Source organism: Tyto alba, unplaced genomic scaffold (assembly GCF_018691265.1).
Source record: "Tyto alba isolate M040663 unplaced genomic scaffold, T.alba_DEE_v4.0 Super-Scaffold_38, whole genome shotgun sequence".
NCBI lineage: Eukaryota > Metazoa > Chordata > Aves > Strigiformes > Tytonidae > Tyto > Tyto alba.
In genome coordinates this window covers 20092724-20117447 of record NW_024881313.1, presented here as the reverse complement: position 1 = coordinate 20117447, position 24724 = coordinate 20092724, and the positions used below count along the sequence as shown (strand labels likewise).

General features: G+C 35.3%; 1 protein-coding gene across 3 annotated transcripts; it reads left to right on the top strand.

Annotated features, from left to right (window-relative positions):
- The first annotated feature begins 104 nt into the window (after nucleotides 1–104).
- NSUN6 (NOP2/Sun RNA methyltransferase 6) lies at nucleotides 105–24434 on the top strand. 3 transcript variants are annotated; one of them, XM_032991579.2, is made up of 13 exons: nucleotides 105–144; nucleotides 564–747; nucleotides 3815–3912; nucleotides 4646–4801; nucleotides 6472–6551; nucleotides 7736–7845; nucleotides 10545–10698; nucleotides 12318–12399; nucleotides 13641–13760; nucleotides 16652–16796; nucleotides 18649–18797; nucleotides 19745–19870; nucleotides 22796–24434. In XM_032991579.2, exons 3-13 carry the CDS (start codon nucleotides 3838–3840, stop codon nucleotides 23006–23008), a joined length of 1410 nt encoding a protein of 469 aa, XP_032847470.1. In that variant the 5' UTR covers nucleotides 105–144; nucleotides 564–747; nucleotides 3815–3837; the 3' UTR covers nucleotides 23009–24434. The 3 variants fall into 3 exon arrangements, with proteins under 3 accessions (XP_032847470.1, XP_032847471.1, XP_032847472.1); XM_032991580.2 differs by having other exon boundaries at nucleotides 111–144; nucleotides 586–747; XM_032991581.2 differs by lacking the exon at nucleotides 564–747 and having other exon boundaries at nucleotides 122–144.
- Nucleotides 24435–24724: the final 290 nt, after the last annotated feature.

Genomic DNA, 24724 nt, shown 5'->3' with positions numbered 1-24724 from the left:
CGACCCCGCTGAGGCGTGCCCGGCTCCCATAGTAACAGCCTAGCCGGCACCGCCCTGCCGCCCTCCAATCAATCCCCGGCGGCCGCAGAGGCGGGACTTCCTGCCGCTGCCCCGGCGGAGGCGGGAGCGGCCCAGGGCGCGGCGGTAGGTGGGGGCCCGGCGGCGTGGCGGGGGTCTGCGGGCCGCTGCGGGAGGGTGGGACGTGGCTCGGCCCGGCCTGGCCCGGCCCCTGCGTGCTCCGCTTTTCCCGTGGTGTCCCGAGCTCGGGCCTGCGTCTCCCTCGGTGTCTGCCGGGGCTGAGGGGGCAGTGGCGGCGGAGCGTCCCCTCCCGTCCCGCCCCGCTGAGGTGCGCCGCGTCCTGGGCTTGAGGTGCCGCGCAGGGCCTCCCCACAGTTGGTGTTCTCAATAACGGGGCAGTTGAAGGAATAAAGGAGGGAGCCCCAGATTCCGGTGCCCACAGCAATGAGCCCACTGACTTTTTCCTCGTGTGGGAAGGGTTGAGGAAAGGAGGCTTGAAAATTAAAACTTGATTGGCATATCTGGGACCTGGCTATGTTTGACAGTTTGCAGTGCTTATGTGTGTAGTTAGATCGAAGCCCTGGTCCAGTGTCACGTCCTCTGCAGCAGCTCCCAACAGAAGCACAGGGAAGTCCGTAAGAAGACGGTGAACCGGGGGGGATGCTCCCTCAAGGGCTCTCTTCTGAAGTCTGTCAAGCCTTTCCTGGAGCGAGGTGTACCGTGCAACAGGTCTGTGGAAAAAAAAAAAAAAAAAAAAAAAAACAAAACAAAAAAAAAACCACCCAAAAAAACCCCACTTCTGTTTGTTCTGGTTTTGAACCTGCCTCTTGCAAGCCCTGTTTCAAGTCTATCTCTGGTGTTTGAAGAGGCACTAGGCAGTCTCCCTCATCAGCCTTTCTTCCTTTCACATCTGGATTTACAAGCTTTTATCCTATCCCACCACAACTGTGTTCTGCTGCCTGGAAGATTGCAACTGTGTAGTCTTTCCTAATTTGGGAGCCATTCCCTCTCAATAGGTCATCGCTTTCCCTGAACCTTTCAAAGCTACATTGTATCTTTTCTGAGCTAATGGACCCTGAAAAGGCATACATACAGCGCAGAAGCTGCAGGTTGTGTGGGTGTACTCTGAACTTCCAGTTATGTGGCTTTAAAATATACAGGCTGCTTATGATGTTTTTGTTGTTTTGACTATTCTTTTTCACTGAGAAATTGCTTTTCACTTACGTGTTGTTCCTCTCCCTGAGCTAAGCACAATGTCAGTGGGTTTCTTGTATTTGTCATTTGAATGCGTGTATTGAGTCCGCGTGCTTTACAGTTGCTGTGACAGAGCAGCTATTCTGCAGTAACATTTCATACCAGGCCCTATGAACTAGTCAGGATCAAGTCTTAACTTCTGTTATGTGTTCACTGACTTCCTAAAGTGTTCTTTAACTCTGCTTAAAAGCACAGAGGTGGCATCATGCTTCTGTGTGACATTTACCCTCTCTACATGGGGAGAAGTCTTGGCTTTATTCTTGCTTTTCTGTTGGCCCTCATGATATTATTGACATTGTAATATACTTGCCATCCTGTTTAGAAGGATAGTGGTTTCTAACACAGTATAACTTTTCTATTTTGGTATGAAATTTCAAGCCATCGAGATTCTGCATTATTTGTTGACATAGTTGTTTTGTTAACTTGTATCATGGGACTACTTTACCTTTTATAACACATTGAGGGAACTTCATTGCAGTTCCGTCCTTTGTGTGCAGTGTTTTTGACCAAGAGTTTTTGGTTTTGACCACCTACTGTCTCACGTCTCACGGTAGCCCTCAGTCACATTTCAAAAATGGGGTGGAAACAAGTTCAGTTGCCAACATGCTGTCAGATCAGTGGTTGGTCTTCCATGAAGAAGTAACTGTAATTGTGAGATCCCCTCCATCATTCCATGGGATTCTGTGGTTATCATAAAATACCATTTAATGTCCTAAAAAGTTACATTCATAATACTAATACTGAAGTCACTTGTAAGGCTCATAAATAACACATTTTTTCTACCAGTTTTCAAATTCCTGCTTGATTCTTTCAGGATTAAAATTTTCTAAAAAATCATCAGGTGAGGGATTTTTTTAAATGCTAGTTTATTATGCTTCTGAAGAAAAAAATTTCCAAATGTGAGCCGTACAGGGGTTTTTTTGGGGTGATTTTTTTTTTCCCCCTTAATGTACGTATCATAAGACAACAGATCAGAGGCATGATATGTCACATTGTCTGAACTTTGGTAATTTCAGTTGTAATATGAACTATTGTACTATGAGATTAGTAGAAATATCAAGGTAAATTCTTTTTGTGCATTTTGTTAGATTATAAAAAAAAAAAAAAAAAAAAAAGCTAATTAATTCCATTACAGTTTTTTTCTTTCAAAGACTGCTAATGTTGGGGATCAGGCTTTGGAAATCCTACCCATGAAACTGAAAGTTGCCTTTGGGCTCAAAAGTGAAGTCTAAAAAAGATAATATTCTTGCAGCATTAAAACGCCAACTGATTCTGAAATACCAAAAAAAAAAAAAAAAAAAGATATTTTTGTGAGGTTTTGTATGATAAAAGTGATAAATAGCCTCTTATTAAAATAGACCGAATACCAGACTTTCCAGTGTGTTTTCTCAAAATGTGTTTAATACAATGAAAATGTAGTATTTCAGTATTCAAATTTCCTTCTTATGGATAGAATAAACCTCACTGATGGGGGATGTTCTCACTTTCCCTCCATTTTAGTTGGTGGAAAGAAACTGTTAAATTTTTAGGAAGTCTCATTTTGGACTGAAGTGTATATAATCACTCAAAATACAGACAGGTGGGCAGATAAAATTTGGGAAGATAACTGTATTTTATTACCTATAGACAAAAATAAACAGAGAATAATTACGAAGAATAAAAGCTGCATCAGGGCTGAGCTACAATAGGGACTTTATGGCTGGGGTCTGCAGAAGAAATTAAAACAGCATTTGGAAATTTTCTGTACCTTTTAACGGTGTAAACTTTCACCAGACAACTTGAAGATTTTCAGTAAGAATCAGTAGAGCTTCTGTTGCATTAATGCTTCACTATTCATATTGTGAATTAAACACAAACTCAAGAGAAAACTGTTACTTATAGTCCATTTTTAACTTTTCAAGTACTTATGGCAACAATAAAAATCATTGTTCACAGTCATGCACATGTCCTCCCATTATGAATTTTGGATAATTTGAACTATGGAGGAAACCTAACAGGTTAAGCCTGAGAAAAAGAAAATTGACATGGAAAAATTAGAATATTATCTCTAAAAATGAACAGATATGATGATGTAATAGAATAAGAATTTCAAAGATGGGACTTAGAAGAATCAAAGCTAAATTATTTGAGGAGCCTCTGTGAGTGAATTCTAGGTCTAAACAGCAAGTTGTCCCCAAGTATAGCTTGGGGAACTTTAGTGGTACAGGATTTACAGGTGGTGACACTTTCTTCACATTTTGAACATTGATACTGTAGCCTTGGAAGGCATGGCTGGGAAGGATGTGACAGCAAGGAAACCAGTAGCCTCATTGTGAGGTGATTGCAAATGCTAAACGTGTTAATGAGCATATTTTGAAATGTAATTACAGTCATACCGTGGGTAATATTTAGAATTTTGAGTGCTGTAAAATTACATAATTAAAGCAGAAGAATCAGAAACTGAAGCTTAGTTTGTAGATACCTCTTATGTTACATTTATAAACTTGTAGAATATGATAAAAAATGTTAAGAAAATATTTTTCTTATTTCATTTCTTCTACAGCATATTTTAAAAACTAAAGGAAGATGTCTTTTTTCCCAAAAATCTCTTTCCAACATGAAGTTGAAGAGTATCTCACCAAAATGTTCAGAAATAATGAGGTATGTGAAATAGTTACTACTAATCATTAACAAATATTCATTAACTGAACACTGATAATATTCCTTTGATTTAATATTTTGTGCGACTTTAATACCTTAAAATAAGGTATTCACATTAGACACAGATTTTTATATATAGTTCTATTTAAAATTACTCTTTTTACTTGTTGGCTCAAAGTAACATAAAGATATTTAAACTAAACTTGGCATAAATCTGAGCCTTCCGTTTTGGATCCCATTGAAGAACGATCACAGAGAAAATTAATCCCTTATTAACCACATAATATTGACAAGAAATACTCCCTTACCCCAGTGTAGAAACAAAAATACTATAGATAATCTATGAATTCCTAATATCAAAGGACACAAAAATGACATTTTTATATATTGGGATAAGAGTTATTAATTCATAGTTTTGAATCTACTCTTCCATCTCCTTAGCACTGTTCTTTGTACAGTATCATAGAGCTCACTAGCAGCTACTTTTGGTACTTGCTCCAGCCTGTTTACAATGGCTTTGCTAATATGACTGTTTTTCCAACAAGTCCTTTTCAAGAAATGTATGAGTTTTTCGCAGGAATTAGGTCTCCAGACGTAGACATTCCTCACTATTTCACACCACACAACCATATTCTTCCCATTTCTACAGAATGCTTATTCAGTGCTTTTCTTTGCACTGAGAAAGAGGCTGCTGCGTGACTCTCTAATATGAAATATCTTCTTTCACTTTCAGCTTATCACTGCTTCAGGTATACAGGAGATGGAGAGTAAATATCAGTCTCTGTTAAGTCATCTATCTCATCCACCAGGTTTCACAACTGTTAGAGTTAATATCCACTTGGCCTCAGTGAAACATGTGAAAAAATTACTGTTTGAAGAGATCCAGAAGGTTTGTTCAATTTTTCTTTTACAGCAAAAATAACAAGGTATTTCATCTTTTGCCTGATGATGAGAGCTTTTCATTACTGGAAACTATTTCTTAATTTAATACATGTCCACTAGTATTATCATGATGCAGTTATATTGATTTCCTGACAGCATTAGATGTTATATGAAAATTCATTGCCTAGCACTATTCCTCATCTAATACATTCAAGAAAGGCAGTAAAAAGGGGGAAAGACAACCAACTCGCTTTCATATGGCAGATCCAGACCTTTGGTAGGATTGGGGTACTAACTGTAATAAATACTGTAAAGGCATTATAAATCTAGAGAAGATGGTGGAAAGCGATAAAAACTGTTGTTCAGTGTGCTGCGTTCAGCATGTTTAGAACATTTTTATTTAAGATTAAAGGAGAATGGCTCTATGTTTCATTGCACAAACCGTTTAAGAAAGTGAAAAAATCTGTTTGTTTTAGAAACTGGAGCCAGTAGTGTCCTGCAGCTGATGTATTTTCTTCTTTTAAATTTGTTTTTAATTTTTATATAATTTTCTGGATTTTTACTTACTTTATTTAAACACTTATATATCTAATATTATGTAAGCCATTATGCTTAAAAAGTAAATTATTTTAAAATTATATCCTAGATCTTCGCTCTGTCTAAAAAGTTCCAGTTCTTCTTTAAGTAAATTGTTAGTGCTAATGGGTGTACAGGGAGCTATTGCATGACAGGAGCCAAGATATTTCTGTGATACAGATGCAGTTGATAGTATTCTGCTGGCCAGAATGGTAATGAGTTATGCTAATTTTATCTTGATTGTAGAAACATGGAAATGAGTATTGCAGTATGATATTTTGCTTCAAGGGAAAATACTTTGCTGAAAACTAAATTAAGATTGGCTTTTTGTAAACTTTTTGTATTTTGAATTGCGATTATGTTAGAAAAGGGAACTACATAACTGTTTTTAACAAAAGTATGCTCATGGATTGTTTTTTTTCTTAAGAGAAGGTACTTATTTATTAGGTGCAAACTCATTTATGGTTTTGCTTGTTTTAAAGTTATATTTTAGAAGTCTCAGGTGAGAAGGCATCATCTTTTCAAAGTCCAGGAACAATTTTAAAATGGCAAGCTGTCATTTTTTTCAACTATATGCACAACTCAGCTCTAAGTATCCAATCAAAGTTAAGCTGAAAAGAAAAAGTGTTACCAACCTGGCATATTAAGTAAAATGGGTAACACCTGAGTAGAGTTAAACAGTGGTCTATAATTAATAACATTAAAAAGATAACACAGATTAGACCCAAACTTCTCTGGTGGTATTACTGTAATCTGATGACAACTTGACACAACTTTCTTCCACAAGAAAGTAAGAACCAGTGGTAGAGTTATGAGTGTCAGAACACTGTCCCACCCCCTGAAGTCAGTTCTCAGTGAATCCCTTTGTGGCTATGTTATTTGTCAATTTATTAAACATTTAGTCTTTTACACCAGTAATTTTGACACGGAGTGTCTCCTTACACACTATTTCTCAACATTTCTTAACTGTTTTCACTACATTTATTTTTTTGTGCTCTACAGCTATGTATTATGAATGGAAAAATAGTTTTCAGTCTAATTAAGTACTTAAATATTAGGTTTTCTAGTATTGCTTAATAATTATGTTTTTTAATGAAACAGCAATTTAAAGGACTATGTGTTCCAGTTCTTGAGCACCCGAAACTCCAGGATACCTTATTAATTCCTGTCATTGGACCCAGGTTTGAAATTTTCAGTATTTAGTCTTAAAACGTCACAACACGTATTTTACTTACTGATTTCTTGTTAAACAGTTATGATAACTAACTCACTATAAATGAAACACAACTTCATTTATATTAAGACCTAGTGGACAGTCCATATCCTAACCAGGCCAGAGGTTTAGTCCTTAAAAGATGTAAGAAAACATAGAGTTCGCTCCTTATTTATGAGATTACCTTTCATAGGGAAAATGCAACAGAAGTACATCTTCTCTGGAAAGCCAGGTAGGTGAGAGACAGAAGAATAAAGCTTTGTGTTGGAATACAGAACTATCACTGAATACAGGCAGGATTTTCTTCCACTGGAATTGAGCAAGACTTATAGAGGCTGGATCAATAACGCTGAGAGGATTCCTGAGTCAGTTTTATCCCCTACAAAATGACTATTCATTCTTCATTCTTAAGATATGTTTGGATATTTCCCATGATGCACCTGTGTCTGTCCCTGTGGAGTTTCTTCATTGTCTAATTGAATTCACTGATGAACATTTTATTTAAAGTATCTTGTTCATAATGAAGACTAACATACCTCAGATTCAGTTTATACCATGGTTAGGTAGAGATTGGTAACAAGTAGTACTAGTCCGTAAAAACACTCTAAAATATCATTTAATGCTTTTATTTATTTGTCACTAATTCATTTAATTATCTTTTGTATCATCTTTTCCTAAACATTCTGTTCTTTTTATATAAAATATATTTACTCTTTAGTAAGTTCAAGTAACTATCTTCATCACAATTCTTTCTGGTAAACTTCCTTGTGCCTGGTTATACATTTATTATAGAAGTACTTAGAAGTTGTTAAACACAAAAAATCATTTTACAATCATCTGGCGTAGGAAGGGATAGAGTATAATTTATCCATCCCAGTATAATTTATTTGTGTTCCTGTGTCAGGTTCATAATAGTGACAGAATGTGCCAGAATCTGCTTTATTCTGAGGGCTGGTTTCCTTCTTTGCTATTTCCTTTGATTCCTCTGGGACTAAAATAAATCTTTTAGATGTAATACATGACAGTTAACTACTTTTTCTATGACATTGTGACAAAGGCAGTATTTATGAACTAGACTGTTTGTTTGTTTGTTTGTTTCAATTTACTTTTTTTTTTTTTTTTTGTAAACTGAACTATATTTTGTATTTTTAGGCGAGATTTAAAGAAACATGCATCTGAAGTCATTGTTGGAGCCCACTGTGGATATGCAGTACTCCGAGGAGCACATGTTTATGTCCCTGGAATCCTATCTACCTCAAGATGTAAGAGTTCTCTAAATGCACACAGTTAAGTTGTAAAGAGGATGGAAAAAATGTCACCCTTTGATGACAACTTCCAATAAATATTAGTGGCATTAACCTTTTTCTATTCACAGTTGAAATTAATCCTGTAGTTGTAATTTATGATAGATACAATTTTTTGAAGTGCTTCTGTTTTGTTTTTTTTTTTTTGAGATTTTCACTGGTTTTGCATTATACTTGAAATAAATTATATGTAATTATTTCTTACCTGGCCTATTTTAGGTTCCTTTTTCTGTATGTAATTCCTAGCTGAAGTATTAGTTCTCAAGGATTTAAGTTTCTTGTTTTCATTTGAAAATCTTTTCAAAGAGCATGTTCAAAGTAAAACCTGGCTTTTTAAGAGTTTTTTTACTACTGAATACTGTAACTTTTAGTATGGATGTTCAGCAGAATAAGGTCACAGAAATATTCCACTTTCTGGCCTTGTTAAAAAAAAAAAAAAAAAAAAAAAAGAATAAAAGAAATGCCACAACAGATACATCTGGATGGTAACTGGATGTATGCTGATTATTTAATAGAAACTATTTCCAGATATGTTATTTCTTCATTCAGTCACAAAGGCACTTGCTTTCATGATCCTGTCAAATGAAGTTACAGATCTAAAAATAATTATTTTAATCCATTAGCTATTCATTTCATATTGTTTGTGTATGAGAGATCTAGTAAAATGTTTTTTTTTTTTTTCTACTGATGAGAAAAATCTTTAATTTTAGTGTTTTTTATTTCACTGTCTGTTAGACAAGATAAAAAATCTACATATACATGCCTAGTGTTCAGCAGTTTATTTGCTTTTTATTTAAAGGCCAGATTAACTTTATGTGAAACCAGTATGATTTGGGATGATTCACCTCATTATTCTATTCTGATGAGATCTACTAATCATCATGGTTCTTATTATTAAACAAAGTGAGTCAGGAAAGCATTTATCTAGCCACTTAATTTCATTCTCTTTCAGGGAAAAACCTTTAAGAAGTTTTAAGCATGTGTTTAGATCCAATTCACTGAACAGAAATGTTTTTCAATCTAGGACTTAATAATGAAATAAGTATACTGCTGTAGCAGTTGTTGAAACTGCTTATTTAGACAACCCCATAAATATTCAAATCCCTCTTTGAGTCAGCTAGTGATTTATCATAATTGCTGCATGTAATTATGCATGCAACATCAATTCAAAGAAAAGCAAAGATACTATAAAGCTTTAGGAATACTTCAGGGGAATTGCAGATAGGAAAATAAAATAAAAGGGCATGCTACTCACATGAGGCCAAATATAATAAGGCTGTATTAAGCACAGATGGTCTAACTGGGGAAAAAAAAGAATACAGCAGGAATGCACATTTAATCACTGAACTTGCAACCCAAATAGGGGTAAACTAATTATCAGGGGGCTTTGAGTTTAATTTAACTAATCAAACTCTAAGCTTTATGTTTATGGAATGCCAATATAAGCTACAAAAAGCATAAGAACTCTACACAGTACTAATGTATTTTGAAAGGATGATTGTCAGCAGAGAATGAAATAAAATCCTTTATGGTTGAATATTGCAAAAAAATCACTGGCAAATATGCTTGATGGAAGAGTTAAGTTGCTGTAAGTTTTTGTTCAGTGAAGTTTAAGCAGACAATAACAGTAGGCTGTCACATTGTGTAAAAAGAAGATATGCAAAAAAGAAATGTTTAATGGTTACCCAACAGATATTAACATTTAAGAATTCCAGGGCATTTGGTCATATTAAGGAAGCCACTTGAAAATGGAAAAAAAAGTTCCTATATACAATTCAAAGAATTCTTGAGAAGCTGAACTGTCATTAGTCTTACTTGAATATCTTCTTCTTGCTTCAGCCAGACACATCAAAAATGTAATTTTGGAAAATTGTTTATTGCTGTCAGTGGAGGCCTTTATTTTTAAGCATATTTTTCAGCAAGTCAATGCATAGAGCTTGCTCACAAAATCATCTAAACCATCCCCTTTTTCATTGATTTTTGTTTTGGCTCGGAAAATTTAATTCCATAGGACTACAATTCTAGAGTTTGGTGTATATTTGCATACTTTACTGACCTGAGGGTTTTAACTGGAGTCATAAAGCTGTTTTAGAGGATTATTGAGAATGGCAGTTGCCTTGGAGGGAAGAGAGCCACACCAGAAAAATTGTTTCAACAAGAATATATAATCACTTGTATCAAAGCAATAGAGAAAAAGCAGCCGTAGCTATGTTCTACTTAGATATTGAGAGGTTGTTAGACAAATTTAGTACTATTGTATTTGTACATTAAGTGTGAACCAGTGTTGTTTGATGTACTTGCATGCTTGGAACACACACAGAGGACTGAATCCTGAAGAGTGATCTTAAAACTTATGGATGATCATGCTGTGATAAAATAAATAAAATGAAGATTTGTCTAGCCTCTTAAAAACCAAGACACACTGTCTGATTTGTAACCTTGTGTCCCTCAATAACTCCAGTTATTTGGTGGCCATTGTTCACCCTGTACACTTTCAAGCCTAGTATCTGTTAATCTTTTTCTTTGATTACATTAAGAAAGCTTACATTTTGCTATGATATAAGAGACAGTAGTCTACTGAAAATCCTATATTATTTGGTCGCTACTGTCTTGTCAAGCATAATATTAATCTCAAAATTTCTGTTCTTTCTGCATAGTTATGAAAGCTGGAGATCTGGTCTCAGTGTATTCAGATATTGAAGGGAAGTGTAAAAGAGGAGCCAAAGAATTTGAAGGAGTCAAGGTTTTCCTTGGAAATGGGATTTCGGAACTGAGTCGCAGTGAAATCTTTAGTTCAAGTGGCCCACTGAAGTAAGTCTGTAGTAACTGCAATCTACACCTACAACTTTGCAAAGAAAGAAGATGGGAAGACATTGTGAAATGTTCTGTCCCCTATGTGAAATCACAAGATGGCTTTGACCGAGACCTGTGTTGCATGTTGGGATTTCCAGTAGTCTTGGGGAAGTGTTAGCTTCTGGGAATATAATAGAATTGTGCCTTCTGCTCTCTTCTGTAACTTCACAACTAACATAATGGCAATGTGATGGCAATTATGATTACAGTACTGGAGTAAGTATTAGCAGACTGAATGTTTGTTTTCATAGTGGTACCCAGACACCAGTCTACTTGAGAAGTAGGAGGAAATGAATGGGAGCCTTTTCAGAATATATGTTTAGCAATACTTCAATAATATAGAACAAACAGAAGTGGCAAACATTCTCACTGTGGCAAAATTGCATTTTGTTAAATTATTCTGTATCACTTTCCTATTTGGATGGAACAGAAGTGCAGAGTTGTCAATTTTTCCATCTCCTAAAAATATTTGTAGGGGCTTTTTTCGGTGGGTCAGGGGACAGAACATAACGTCAGATATGTTAGAAGATTATTAGCATTTGCCAAGGTAGTTATGTATTTTAAGATTACTTTCTTTTCTATTTTGTTGCCAAAGCATTTGCTTTGCTCCTCTTCTGCCATCTAAAACATGTATAAAAATAAGTGTAGAAGAGCATGGACATCAAATTAATGACTGACTTTACATCCCAAGAACAAACTACAAAATATCTAGTAAAAAAGATTATATTGTCAGAGGATTTCTGATTTATTAGAGCTTAAATTTAGTAGAAGCAGTGGTAGGATATACCTGTTGATGGCATGGAATGGCAGAACATAACACTAAATCTGGTGTCTGCAATTTTGCGTTATCATATCCTTCCTTCTTGTTGGACTGTGCAGTGCATATGCAAAATAATACTCATTCTTGTTATCTTCAGTATTTTATTATTTTCAGGCTCAGTATTGTTTTTTCTTGTTTTTCTTTTTATTGTTGTCCATTTCCTTGTGTGTTTGTCTTAATGAAATCTGTGTCAGAACTTCACCCATATTTAAAACTTTTAGGTTGCTTCTAAATTCAGACCTTTTCTTTGCAGGCAATGTTCCTGTAAGGCTTTTGAATTAGAATTTCTTTAGTTATTTGACTAAAATCTCAGATAGTCTAGAAAAATAGAGGAGGATCTAAGTAGGAAATCATATACCAGTGCCCTAGTGCGTACAAGGCTAGCCAAAAGCAGTTATGGATTGAAATTGACATATTCAAATCTGGTTTTATGCATTTCTTTAGATTATCAAGGCTTGGATTAGATCTCAGATTGTTTTGTGTACAACATTATAAATTTGCTTTATGCAATTTTTGCAGATAGTTCCAATTTATAATGTAGTACATTTTTTGTTATGGTTTATGCAACTTAATGATGTAATTTTAAAGGATAACAGATTACAAAATTGTAAAAGTATCTTTCTTGATTTATAAATGCTTTCATTTTTGTAGGATAATTGTTTCAAGTTTCTATTTATAAGCATAATGATTTTAATTGAGTAGTGTTACAAATTGTAAATCTGAGTAGTTGAATTTATTTTTTTTTCATGTTTTTCAGTGGGATGGGCATAAGAATGATAGAGCCAGTCTACCTTAGTCCTTCATTTGACAATGTGCTCCCTAATCATTTGTTTTTACAGGTATGCTTGTTACAGAAATAAAAGTCTGTACTATTTACCCAATAATGAATATCCTCTAAGCACACATTCATACTTTATATATTCATTGTGTATTATGGCACCTAATTGACTCTTTGTTTTTAAGGAAAACAAAGTGTTTAGAATTAAGTCAGTGTCTACATGTAGGCAGTTTAATCATACAGTTTTTGAGATATGATAAGGGACTTCAAAGTGACTTAACAGATATTCACTTAAAAACTTAGAAATTCTTTTTGCCCAGATAATCTGTTTAGAACTTGTAGGTTTTGGAACCTGCCTATGAACTCTGAAATATGAGCCTCTTTTGGGTACATCCTTCTGTAGATAGTCAGAGAAAACTCCAAATATTAGGCTGACTTTAAGTTGAAGAGAAAAAAACATCTTTTTAGCTCTAATGAAGAAAATCCACCTGAATAAAATAACCATGAAAAATCTTATAGTAGCACAGCTTTCACTACCTCTTGCAGTAAAACTGCACAGCTCCCAAAGAATGACAATTTTTTGTCTAGTTTTTATTGTAAAATTTCAGGCCTTATTTCAAGCTATATTTTCCTTTTGCATCTTTAATAATGGTGACACTTATACTCCTTTTCCTTCACAATAAAACTAATTAAAAGCAATATTCAGACATGACAATTGGCCATCTGTGCTATGTTGAAATGTAGGACGATGCAATCATGGAACTTTCTAGTTCTCTTAAATCAGGTAAAATTCTGTATTTCAGTTTACTGACATAAAAAGGTAAAGTGAACTCCTTAATTATATTTCTAAAACAATTAGTGTGCCAACAATGGTATTGTATTTTTTCTTTATATAAATAGGATGATTTAGAAAATCGAACAGACTAGCCTTCAAAAAAAAAAAAGTTATGTTAATCTTCAAAGCAAATGAAAAATTTATCTCAAATATACCCTTGTTCAGAGATATTCTCTGAAATTCTAAGTCTGTAAGCACTGTAGTCTCTGTAGTCATGATCTCTTAAACTTCAGTCATAGATATTCGTATATAGATTTAAATAAAAAAGGAACCACTGGAGGCTTCTGACCTATACTGTCTCTTTTCTATAATCCTAATAGTTAATTTTATTTTAAGTAACTGACAACAATATCCTGGGTATCTTCACTGCTGAATGAATTTTTGTTTCAACAAGTTTGTCATTCCTTGATACAGGACTTGATACAGGATGTAAGGTTTGAATTCCCCCATGTTTGTTTTTATGATAGAACTTGCCTTCTGTGGTTGTGAGCCATATTTTAAACCCTCAACCAGGAGAGAGAATTTTGGATATGTGTGCTGCACCTGGAGGAAAAACAACACATCTTGCAACATTAATGCATGACCAGGTAAGAGAAGTCACTGTGTCAGTAAGGAAAGTCTGACCACTGTTCATATGCACAGCTAACTTCACTTTGCTGTCAGAGTTCACAGATGATTTACAACAGGAAACAATATTTGAATGTTCTGCTTACCAATATATTTTGCTACACACCAGAGTTACTGAAATGGGCACAGACTATCCTTATCAAATAGTCACCATCAGATTTGCTGATTTGCTGCACATTGACCTGTTGAAATATGTCTGATCACACTTTTAAATGTTATTAAATTATTTGTAATGGAAGAATTCAAACATGCAGGACAAAGTTATGCAGGAATATGCTGGATTCTTGAAACTGAGTATACATTGAAATCAGAGGTTACTGCTGTGTGCCAAAAGAATGCACAACTCTGTACAAAAACATATTAAAAGTTCCTAATCCAATTAACATTATTATCAGTAAAAATTATCAATTATGCAGTACAGATATGATTTTAGACTGAATTTCTAATCTGAATTTGTCATTCTAAGGCAAAAGGTCACACAATCAAAAACATCTCCTGAGAAAGCAACAATATGAGAAGAAACAAAAGCAATATTTAGAGAAAGACAAAGGAAAATAACATACAAGCCAAAAAGAATGTGGATATAGGAATAACAATTTGCATATATTAAATTGCTATATGCAAAACGAAAACAGAAATGCAGGTTACCCTCTTCTAGCAGAGAGGGGAAAAATATGCAATGTTTCCTTTAAAAATTTTGTAAGGCGTTAGTATTTTCATTGGAATAAGGTTATTATGTCACTTAGAAATCTTGCAGTTATATGATGCAGTAGTTCAACGGTTGTCTGTGCACTAATGGGAAGGTACAGTGGGCAATGACGTGAACGTATTTAGAAAAGACATATTCAGTTCTGTGACTGCTTACTGAAATGTTTCTTTCCTCAGTATGGAAAGTTTGCAAAAATGCATTAAACATGCACTAGATAGTCATTAGACATTTATTAAATAGATTTATAAAGCTACCAGTAAATATTTTCAGTGTAATAAATACAGGAAGTCTGCAAAAACATATTTCTGTCATGGATTCATTTACACCTATATTTTTTCCATCTATATGGGTACATTTTGTATAACTTTGCATAACTGGTTTTTTTTCCTTAGTCATCTTAGGTATTTTGATTGTGCTTACCTCCAGCTGAAGTGGTAAAGATTAAGAATAAAAATGCTGAAATTTATCTGATTGGTTTTCCTTTTTTGAATATAAAATTTTAACTTAAAATATGGAAAAAATATGCTAGTAAATTTGCATTGCTTTTTGGTTCTTAAATTCCATTCATGTATTTTCCATACTGAATTTCCAGAGACAGTATATTAAATCATTAACATTTCAGAATGTTCGAATCAATCTTATATTTTTTTGTGATTTAGTTGTAAAAATTATTATATTGTTTTTAGATGAGATAATCCAAATGTAAAATTAGTTTTTTATTTTTAAGATCTTTTAAATAGGAATTGGGAATAGTTAAAACTTGAGAATTCTTTATTATGGTCTGGATCCCAGTCCAGACCACCATTTTTCTCAGATGTCTTGCAGGAAGTTGTTCTGGCAGTGACTGGCATGGGCCAGATGGGGGAGAACTGTTGTCTTTCAGCTTGTTCTCTTTTTTGATCCACAGTACAGCACATGCGCAGCAAATCCACTGCTTTAGCAACCAACCCAACTTTCCAGCACAATCAGTTTTTAGTGTGCTTAGGCAGTGGGTTGAATGGTGGCAGGGGAGAAGCAGTGGCACCATTCAACCCTGAGTGCTCCTGTAAGAGCTGATTTGGCTCACAGTAGATGAAGGCTGGACACCATTGACACAACATAAATCGTTTTGGACTTCTCAGTTCCAGACCTACATATTGGCTAACATGACATACAGCCAACAGCGTATCTTTACAGAAGGTTGTTTTTGTTTTGGTTTGTTTTGGTTTTAATTTTGTTTGGTTTGGTCTTTTTTTTTGTTTGTTTGTTTGTTTTTTATTTTTTTTGTGTACTTTTTTGTGAGTGGGTTTTTTTAGTAGGGAAAAAGTTGTCATGTTTTCTCAGCAGGTTCTATTTGATCTAGAAAGTCTAGTAGAGATTTTTGGGTTTTTTTTGAAGATAGTTTTACTGTTCTGGATTTTACTGATGCTACTGTTTACTTTCCTTTGTGTTTACGGATTTCATCTAGCAGATGGTGGTGTGCGTCTATTTTGATTTATCTTGGGAGAGGAAAAGAAAAATCTTATTTTTACATAAAAGGAATAATGTGTAATTGTGACTCCACTCCCCCCATGTCTAAATTTATTCTTTTATTTACAGTATTTCCCAAAGTAACTTGAGTGACAACTACTGCAAGTATAACAGAATGTTATGAGTCTGAGCAAGCCAGAGGCATGGCTGTGGGCCTCATTTCCTCAGGACTGAGCTATATGTGATCATGTTTCCTACCATCTCCATGCAAATTTAAAACCTGTTGATCTATTTTACTATGTATTTGAGACTTCTGCCCTCTTTCAAATGATTACATTTTTACCTAACTTAGTGCCCAGTAAAACAGTTCAAAAGAAACAAAAAGAAACAAACCCCTTGCCAGAAGTCAGATGTTATAGGGTCCCTCAGGGAGTGACAGTGCCAAGCAGCTAGTGACAGTCAGAATGCACACAGCTTCAGACCAGTGTCTAGCCTAGTGTGGGTATCATGGAAAATATGGGCAAACAAGGACTACTGGAGTGTGGATTTAAAAATAACAAAATTCTGCAGGGAAAACTAAGCTTCATTCATTACACTGCTGATGGAGGGCCTGGAGGGGTAGAAGTCAGGAACTGAACATCCATTTAATTCCTATGCTTTTGATAAAAATTTCAGGTTTTTTTTTTTTTTCAGGGTGAAGTAATAGCCATGGACAAGACAGCTAACAAGGTCAAAAAAATTAAGCAGAATGCTGAATTGCTACAGTTGAATTGCATTAAGACCTTTTGCTATGATGGAACAAAGGCACTTGCAGTTGAGAAGAGAGAGGATGAACAAGGTAAAGTAAACAACTTGGGTAGTAGTAGCTTTTAGCAGAAAACAGTAATCAGTTTTGCACTAATAATATTCAACTTGCCACAGGTCTACAGGTCCTTGAAATCTTGGCAGATACCTAAGTTGCTTCAGCACTGTGAATACTCTATTTTCTTCTCTTTCGTGACTATCAGCTTCTCTGTGAAGCAAATACAAGACTCAGAACTATCTGTGCTTATCACAATTTAATATGCTGAAAGGAAATGCATTTCTTTCCCAGATAATATCAAAGACTGAAGAAACCTTAAACCTTCTTTCATGATAATGTTTAACCCCATACTTTGTTTGACTTAATCTGAAAAAAAAATATATATATTTTTGCAGAATTACTTGGCTTTTCTGCATCAGAATCTTCATCTGTAAAATGAGATTATTAATACCTAACTCACAGGAGTGCTGCAAGGTTTATTTCACTGATGTTTGTTCAGCTGTTTAGGGGAAGGTTCTATAGAAGCACAGTGTATTATTTTAAGTTCACTTCATTTGCCTTTCTGAAGTGCTGTATTTATGATACTGGTTCTGTTCCCATGATGGAACGATTTAAACAGTATCTGCCGTCTTGATTATTTTTAGTTTGTTGTACAAAGTATGCTGTTCTTTCTCACTCTGTTTTATCCCAGTCACTAGTTGGCCTAAGTAGGAATCAAGTTGCATAATTCACCTTCTTTGTCCCTATGCCTTGCAGTTATTCCTGTGTTGGAGGAATAAAGGTACTTTCTTAATAGTCTTTCTATGAACATAAAATATTGTAGCTGGTATGTAGCACACAGATGAACAAGATTTAGCTGTAATACTGAGAGATCATGAGGGCTTTTCTATACCTCTCTGCAATTAAGATATGACATATTTTGAACATTGTAGTAATGGATCAGAGGTAGCTAGCTAGCTAGACTTATTTTATAGTGCTGGAACAAGCTAGGTAGCAGTAGTATGAAGTCACTCACTTGTTTTCACTTGTGACCTAACTTGAATATTTGAGAAACAGAAGGAGAAAAGGGGGTAAAGCATATATATGTCTCTCTTCCTCATTGGTTACTCACAGATACACATATGGAGCCACTTTTGTCTTGGTGATGATGAGCTGATGAGTCTCTCTAGTGCTAAGGCGATAGAATCTTTTGGGCTGTTGAGCTAGTGGGATTCGGATGAAAGGATAAGCTCTGCATATAGAAGTTACATATTCCCTTATCTATCTACATAATACTCAGAAATTGTTCTTGTCTTCACAGACCTTGTTTACTGATTTGTTCTGCTGTGGAGACAGCATGTGTCATGCATTAGAACTTGTAATATTTCATGTTATTAGGAAGTGCTTTCTTTTCTACAGATATATATGCATTGCAAGAAATAGTTATTATAGAGACGGTTCAATTATTATTATTTAAGGCAGTCTTAATGATTAACTACAGGCTTCTCTCATTAAAGATTGGCATCCTTGGTTCTGTTATGAGCTGACTGTGGTTCATTGCAGCCTATACGTATGACTTTGTACCCAACACTTCTGACCATTTCAACCATTTTTTTGATTACTTTTATATTTTACTTTCTAATTATTAAATTAAGGTTAAAAAATATTATTGCCTAAAGGGATCGTGTATGGTTTGAGTGCACAAAACTAAAACTCTTTAGTATCCTGGGAGATGAAATCTACCACCAGCAGTGCTGAGACTTGTCTCTAGCTGAGATTACTTTTGCAAACACTATCTATAGTACATAAATGTTTCATGTCAAGGAAGTTGTAACAGCTTGTCCTTATGAATTATGAAGTTTTAAGGAAAGAAACAGCCACATTTTATATTACTAACTGCTTTTTACAGAAGGACCTCCATTCTTACCGGAGTCATTTGATCGAATTCTTCTTGATGCTCCATGTAGTGGGATGGGACAGAGACCAAACATGGCTTATTCCGCAACTTTAAAGGAAGTGACCTCTTATCAGCCACTACAGCGCAAGCTTTTCACTGTGGTATGTATTAATCATTAAGTAGATCAGCCAAATTGGACATAAAGGCTTTTGCAGCGTAAAACTTCATATTGAAAAATGGTGCCTCGTTTTCCCTACCTTTTCAGCAGTTAAGTAAAGAAGATAGCAGTAGGATTCAGTTTAACCTCTCAGCTCCACTATATCTGTTGCTAGGTGAAGTCAATTCACTGAAGCATAGGAAGGGCATATGTAAGCCACAGTAAATAAAAACATTTGCGTGTGTTTTTATTCCTTCAGATTCAGTTTTAATTTATAATGATCGCAAGGATCTAAGTCATAGAGCAGTCTAAAGTCTTTTCTCTGCAGCAGCACAGACTTTTAAGTTCACTGCATAGAACTCCTAGGTAGTGGTGCTGTGAGTTACTGTATGGGATATGAAATGAACTACAAAGCCAGGAGGTCATATTACAACTTTTCATGCTAGTAGGAGTGTGCTTGGGCTGATGCTGAAAGATAAGATCTCAGGAAACTTGTCTAAATCTGAATTATATGTATTCAAAGTGAATCACAGCTTGAAAACAGCAGCATAGATATAGCTTCCATGCCAAGTATGTGGAAATAGTAGACAGCTAATATCACTGATAAAAATATTATGTATCCATGGTCAGCAGCAGGTGATGAAAACAGAACTAATCTGTCTGGGATATGCAGAGCTGAACAAGTAACAAATCTTACAAGGTGAATCATCTCAATGGTGTTAATAAACTGCATGAGCTATAATGCTGATTTGGAAAGAATCTTTCTAATCCATGGGATCCTTTACTGTATTCCCTGAGAAGAATTAGTATCCTAAGGCCTATCTTAGAAAGATTTGAGTTTAAGTCCCAAGTTTTAATATTATAGCTTAATGGTTTCCTGGTTAATGTTGCTCAGTGTGAAAGTTTTTCCATTTAAAAACAAACTGAAGTATTGTTTATTTCTCCCTGCAGGCAGTGAAACTGTTGAAACAAGGAGGTATTTTAGTATATAGTACATGTACGATTACACTCTCTGAAAATGAGGAGCAAGTTGCTTGGGCCCTGAAAACTTTTCCATGTCTCCAGCTTCAGCCACAGGTAATAGTATTTTCAGGGTACTTCAACACAATCCAGTGAGCTTGTTTTGGCACTGTAAATTTACACATTATATTTACTATCAGTAAATCTCTTTTTCACTGCAGACAATTTTAACTGTTGTGGATAGAAATAACAAGGATTTCTGAGGCTCTTTTAAATCTATTTTCATGTTTAATTGAGCTTCATTTAGAGATCATTAAGTAGTTTCCCACTGAGTACTATGGTTGTTTTGATTTCTACAACAGTAATTTAAAATACAACAGGGACAAAAGATAGTTCAGATAAGTTAAAATTTCTCCTGCAATTGTTCTTTAATCCATATATTTTTTTGCACATTCACAGGAGAAGTGAAAAATTTTTTATTAATGTCATAGAAGCAGTGAAGACTTGCATAAAGGATGGGAGACAAATGGAAAGAACCTTATGTTTTGAGGAAGGAGGATTTTATATGTATGTGAGCTAGTTTTGTGTTGTGTAAAGGAATAAGGGAACAAATTTATTTCAGTCTCAATGTCCCAAGAATGTACCTTGTCTTTTCTGGAGTCAGTGTCTACCATTAAGATGTCTGGGAAGAGGTAATATGTAGGGAGATACTAGCATTTTTTATTTATACTTCATACATTTAAAAAATATCTGTTGCCTTTATTAGTAACTTGAGAGAGTTTATTATCAGACTGTATGTATCTCTTCCTCTTTGTTGATATGATGAATTGGGTGGGTTGGTTGTTTATCATTGTGGCTTTGAGGAAAAGTCTAACTGATAGCTGTTTATCTTGCTTATATATTCTCTGATGACTTGTAGCTGTCTTAAGAAGTTTAGATGCATCTTTTAACTTAAATGAAAAAAAATATATACAATAGGTGTACAATGAAAAATTATATGAAGGCTGTTAAAGATTTAACAGAACTGAAGTTTTTTTAAAAAATATTTGTATGTCAGGGTTGTTCCGCCTGCTTTTTCACCATCCATTTACTAGGAATTTTTCAGTTCCAGCTGTTTCAAATGAGACTGTACATTTTACATAAGAGCATAAAAATTGCCTTCGATAGAATGATAAAGCAAAACACAATCCCTATCAATTCAAATGCAAGATTAATTCTAGTTTAATAGACTTTGTCTCACCAGTGATATCAGTGTTGAACAAAGCACTAGTTTTCACACACAAATGCCGTATCTATAAAAATTCTTTTGTATACAGTATATTTTAAATGAGATGACACTGAATTTTTTACGCACAGATAGTTGATAGTATCTTATAAACAGTTCCCCAGTAGTGTAAACTATGGTGATATTTTCCAATGAACAGGAAACTGGAGTCTAAGGACAACTTACCTCATGTTCCTTTATGCATTTCCCATATTCTTTAGTTTCACAGCACACACCTCCTTATATACCCAGTCCACTGCCTCCCGCTTTCTGTGTTTGTTAACAGATCCTGGAATCATGTTGGGTAAGGAAAAAACAGGAGATGGAGCCATAGGCGTTGAACTTGTAGATGGAGGTTACTGCATGGCAGCTGATCCTTTGTGCAGACTGACTTCCTTGAGATGCTGTATATCAGCTTAAATGCAGTAACTTCACTGAAAGGAAAAAGGAAAAGATAGAGGAAAAATATTGGTCTGTCTTTGAGCAAGTGTCCTGACCCTGTGTAATACTACTTTCCATCCTTCTACTGTGTTACTTCAAGTTGCTACCCCTGTCTCCCTTTGTGTTTGTTTTTCTCAATTTGCAATGGACACCTTTTTACGTCGCTTACTTGGAAAGCACTGAAATCCTGCTGAGGGAAAGGAAGAGAAGCATCAGGCTGCAACCTCGCAGCTACCCAGCTTTACAGCACACAGTATATGGTTAAGCAGTTAACTCCCATCATGTCCTGGCTGGGTGAGCTCATGTGTTAGCAAAGTGTGATGGCTCAGAAAATACTCTGCTGTAGGCTGCATTATAGACTACATTAGACTAGATTTACAAAGGAGATCTATTTTTGATATTGCAATACCAGCTTTTGCACATTTTGTTCTATCTCCTTACTGAATGCATTGAAAGAACAATCCAGCTAAGAACTAGATTTTTTCCAGGAATCAGTGTATTAAATAAAAAGCAGTCGTGGCTACTCGCAAGAAATGCTGAGAAAAGGGCTGTGATTTTAATCCCTATCCCCTCCAGGATTTTGATGCTGAATGTCATCTGAATTCAGATACCTAAGCTGTTCCTTTCTTTCTCTGCCTCATACACATAGCCATGTAACAGTAGTCCCATTTACCTGTTAGTCTAACTACATGACATGGAAAATCTGAAGCTCAGATTTTTCTGCTGCATCATTGTCCAAAATGATGCCTCTCCAGGCAGTAAAGTATTCTGGAATGGGGCTTTCAGTCTCTCCAGTTGAAGTTTTTAATGTGAAGAATCCAGGTATTTCTACTACTGTTACTGAGTAAATTAATAACTGTTTAAAGAATCACTGTTTTTGACTTAACTTATAGCTATTTAGTATACAAATGATGCAGAAGTGCTGCATCATTTAAAAGTGGCAACCTAAAACCTTTAGACCTTCTTATCGTCTGGTGATAACAGCTTTCTTGTGATGTTTCAGTCCTTTGAGTAATGGCTTGATTTAGAAGTGTGCATGTGTCCTCAGTAAGTGCTCTGAACTACTGGGCTAAAGAGGATTAAGCGCACCACCACCTCCTCAAAGCACTTTGGACTTTGTATATATGCTTGTATACACACTGGCCAGATGAAGGCAAGAAAAGAAGGGCCACATTACTTCTAAATCCTCCTCGGGTGTGAGTGATATAAACCCAGCTTGTCTACATTACCAGTTAGGCAGCTCTGCATATACTTAATGGAATACATTCAGGGCACTTAAGGTGCTGATGCAATTAAGAACCGATGCAATAATTTGCTTTTCTTTGTTGCTTGAAAAGGAACCTCACATTGGAGGAGAAGGCATGAGGGGAGCTGGACTGTCGCTTGATCAGTTGAAGCTGCTGCAGAGATTTGATCCATCTGCTGCGACACTGCAAGGAATGGATATTAATTCTTTGCAGGATTCCAGGGAAGATGATCTGATTTCACTGGCAAATAAGGACTGTATAGGATTTTTTATTGCAAAATTTATTAAATCGAACAGTAAATAAGCATTTAAAAATGCAACCTGAAAAAATACGTCTGTGAGTCTAAGAAGAGTGCAGACGTGAAGTGTGTTTCTTACGGCTGCAAGGTTGCCAAGGCAACGGGCTGACGGCAGGGTTGCCATGGCAGCACGAAAACTGCCAGCTGCTCTGCTGGGAAAGAGCCACAGGTTGCAGAAGGAAAGTCATGCATGGGGGAAGGGTAGTATCATTTTTAAGTCTCCATTTGCTTTTGTATTTACAGCAGGTCAGTGCCTGAACAAGTCTGTTCACTCACACGGCCGTCCCCATGCGAGCTGCTTCTCTAGTGCAGCAAGCGTAGGAACAGGGTTTCTCTGGGAGGGGAAGTAAGCTACTTTATGAAATGCAAACATAAATCAAATAGATGGGAACTGCTATTATGAATTTTGGAAAAGGTAGTTTCTATGGAAGTTTACCCTTAGTTAATGTTTCATTAAATAGTGCTTCACAAAACACTGTAACATTTTACAAAGAACTGTTTTATAAATTGATACTTAGAACCTCATTTCTCTTTTATTTTAATACAAGCAAGATTCTCTGTACACATAGTATATACACAAATACGATTAGGCCTTGTAGCATGTCTTTTATAGCAGCATGAATATATTAAACCATCTCACTCTGGGAATGTAAATAAATATTGTTTCAACATCAAACTTCCCATGCATAAACTGTATTGGTTCTGAAATAGCCTAATGGACTGGCTGACAAGTGACAATTTTAAAATCAAACATTTGCAACAGAAGGGGCTACAGTTGTGATTAATATATCAAAAGACAAAAAACAATGCATAATACCATCTGAAATGTTGCAAATCACCTTTCAAACAACTAAGAATAGTAAGTCTTTATTGGTTAGAAAGCATCACCAGCTAAAATCATATGAAAATTGAAACTGGGGAAGCATGCTAACGAGAACTGCCTTAATACACTGCTCAAAGCTTTAATAATCTGAATTTTTTAAAGGCGGTAGTTGTATTTAAAAATTCTGCTTCAATTCCAGAGATGTTCTCCATTTGAACAGTATTCTCGTATCTCAGTGCTGCTGGAACTGGCAGTAGCACTAAAATTAGAGGGAAAAGGTAAGTACAATTCAAAAACATAAACTGACATCTGTGTGTGTTTGTTTTTTTCCTCTCACTCATCAATTTCTAGTTTTTAAAAGCATTATCCAATAACGTCTGTCTCTTCACACAGAACTGTTTGGTTGGGTTAAAAAGAGAAATGCTGCTTTTATAAATTGTCTTTATATTGTCAGAAGTGCTTGCGCATTTGCTTGCAATCAAAACAATTTATACAATTCTGTGTCTCAGTAGTCTGGTTGTTTACTTATATTTGCTATAAATGTTTTGTAACCATATGTTTTCTACTGTTCTTAAATAAAACAAATGACCCTTTTTCTGTTCTGTCAAGTTTGACTAGCACATCCTCTGTAAGGCTTACCCTAGCACAGCAGGATGGAATCCTTGTCTACTACTTGTCTACTTTTGTTGGTCACTCCTTGCCATTAACCACAATGTGTCTAAAGAAGATTTTAAGTCACTTTGTTTCATCAGTAGTAGGTGAGATATCCTATTTAGAATCATGAATGCTCATACTATAAATTACAGCTTTTTTAGTCTAAATATGGCTAAAATAATTACTTGGTAACAAAAGGGATTAGTCTTTTACTGTAAGTACATGTTGAAATCTTTAACTCAGT